The sequence below is a fragment of the Otolemur garnettii genome, unplaced genomic scaffold, assembly GCF_000181295.1.
Source record: "Otolemur garnettii isolate 467f Iridium unplaced genomic scaffold, OtoGar3 scaffold00012, whole genome shotgun sequence".
In the NCBI taxonomy this organism is placed as follows: Eukaryota; Metazoa; Chordata; class Mammalia; order Primates; family Galagidae; genus Otolemur; species Otolemur garnettii.
In genome coordinates this window covers 27,194,695-27,195,792 of record NW_003852407.1, presented here as the reverse complement: position 1 = coordinate 27,195,792, position 1,098 = coordinate 27,194,695, and the positions used below count along the sequence as shown (strand labels likewise).

Genomic DNA, 1,098 nt, shown 5'->3' with positions numbered 1-1,098 from the left:
GGGAAGAGCAAACCCAGGGCGCCTGGGGCGCCAGGCTAAGGCAGCTCTGTTCCTCTCGCAGCTTCCTCTGCCGCAGCGCCGTGATCGACGCCGCGGGCCGCGTGGCCCAGTTGGAGCTGTTGGCAGAAGCGGACGTTCGGCTCGTGGCGCGCTCAGCCCGATTCCTTCTGGTACGCTTCTGTTTTGCCTGTTGAATTTTAGAAGCATTTTGTTGCGATCTATAGTTTTTAAAAGCTTATTGAAACTTTGGCCCCGCTGGCATTACCTGTAAAATTACCTGTGAGGAATTGCCGGACTGATGTCTGTTCTTCCCACCTAGAACCCGGCTGGCCTCTTTGTTGGAGCCTTTTCTGATCCCGCCTCACAGAGTTTAGCCTTCAGATTTAAACACATCTCACAAAGTCCCATTTCATTAATTTTGTTCATTATTGTTACCAATAAAATATCTTCTATTTCCTAATTTGTTACTGTTGCTGGAGTACAGACAAGCCATTGGTTATTGTTTATTTCCTTTCCTATTTTATTATCTCTATTTACTTCTTGTAAGTTTCATCAAAATTTCAAAGTTGAGATTTAGTTACTTTTTAAAGCTCTATTTCAAAAGCAGTATTATTCAGCTAAGTAGATATATTCTTCTGTGCCAAAGTACTGAGTATGGCAGGTTAAATAACCTTTGTGTCCTTCCTTGTAAGGGCACAACTTGGACATTAGGAGTTATGAAAAACAGAGACAACAAGATCTGGCTAGGAAGGGGCAGCCAGGTTTACAACAAATCTCAGGGAATTTCAGATTATCTAGGGCTGAAGCAACTTCCTGTCACTGCTAATATTAACCATGTATCACACCCTGGGAAATGCTGAGCCAGACAGTACTCATGTGTTTTAAATATTTGTGCCTGACAGTATTAAAAACTTTGAGTTTGCTCTGAAGCAGTAGCTGGATTTCAGTTTTTTTAATTATCACTATAAAATTGCAGCTTTTTTATATATATAGCAACTCAAATGAATCTAACCCTTTCGTCTTTGGAAAGTATAATGTGGCTAAGTCTTTATATTGAAATCCAGGTTTGCCCTTTTTGTTTTTTTTTTTTTTTTTTGA

General features: G+C 40.7%; 1 protein-coding gene across 1 annotated transcript in view; it reads left to right on the top strand.

Annotated features, from left to right (window-relative positions):
- LAMA3 (laminin subunit alpha 3) overlaps positions 1 to 1,098 on the top strand; it is a 245,007-nt gene that overhangs the window by 132,951 nt on the left and 110,958 nt on the right. Inside the window, exon 25 of the mRNA XM_012802016.2 lies at positions 62 to 170. Within this exon, the coding sequence (XP_012657470.1) occupies positions 62 to 170 (109 nt within the window). The remainder of the gene's footprint in view (positions 1 to 61; positions 171 to 1,098) is intronic.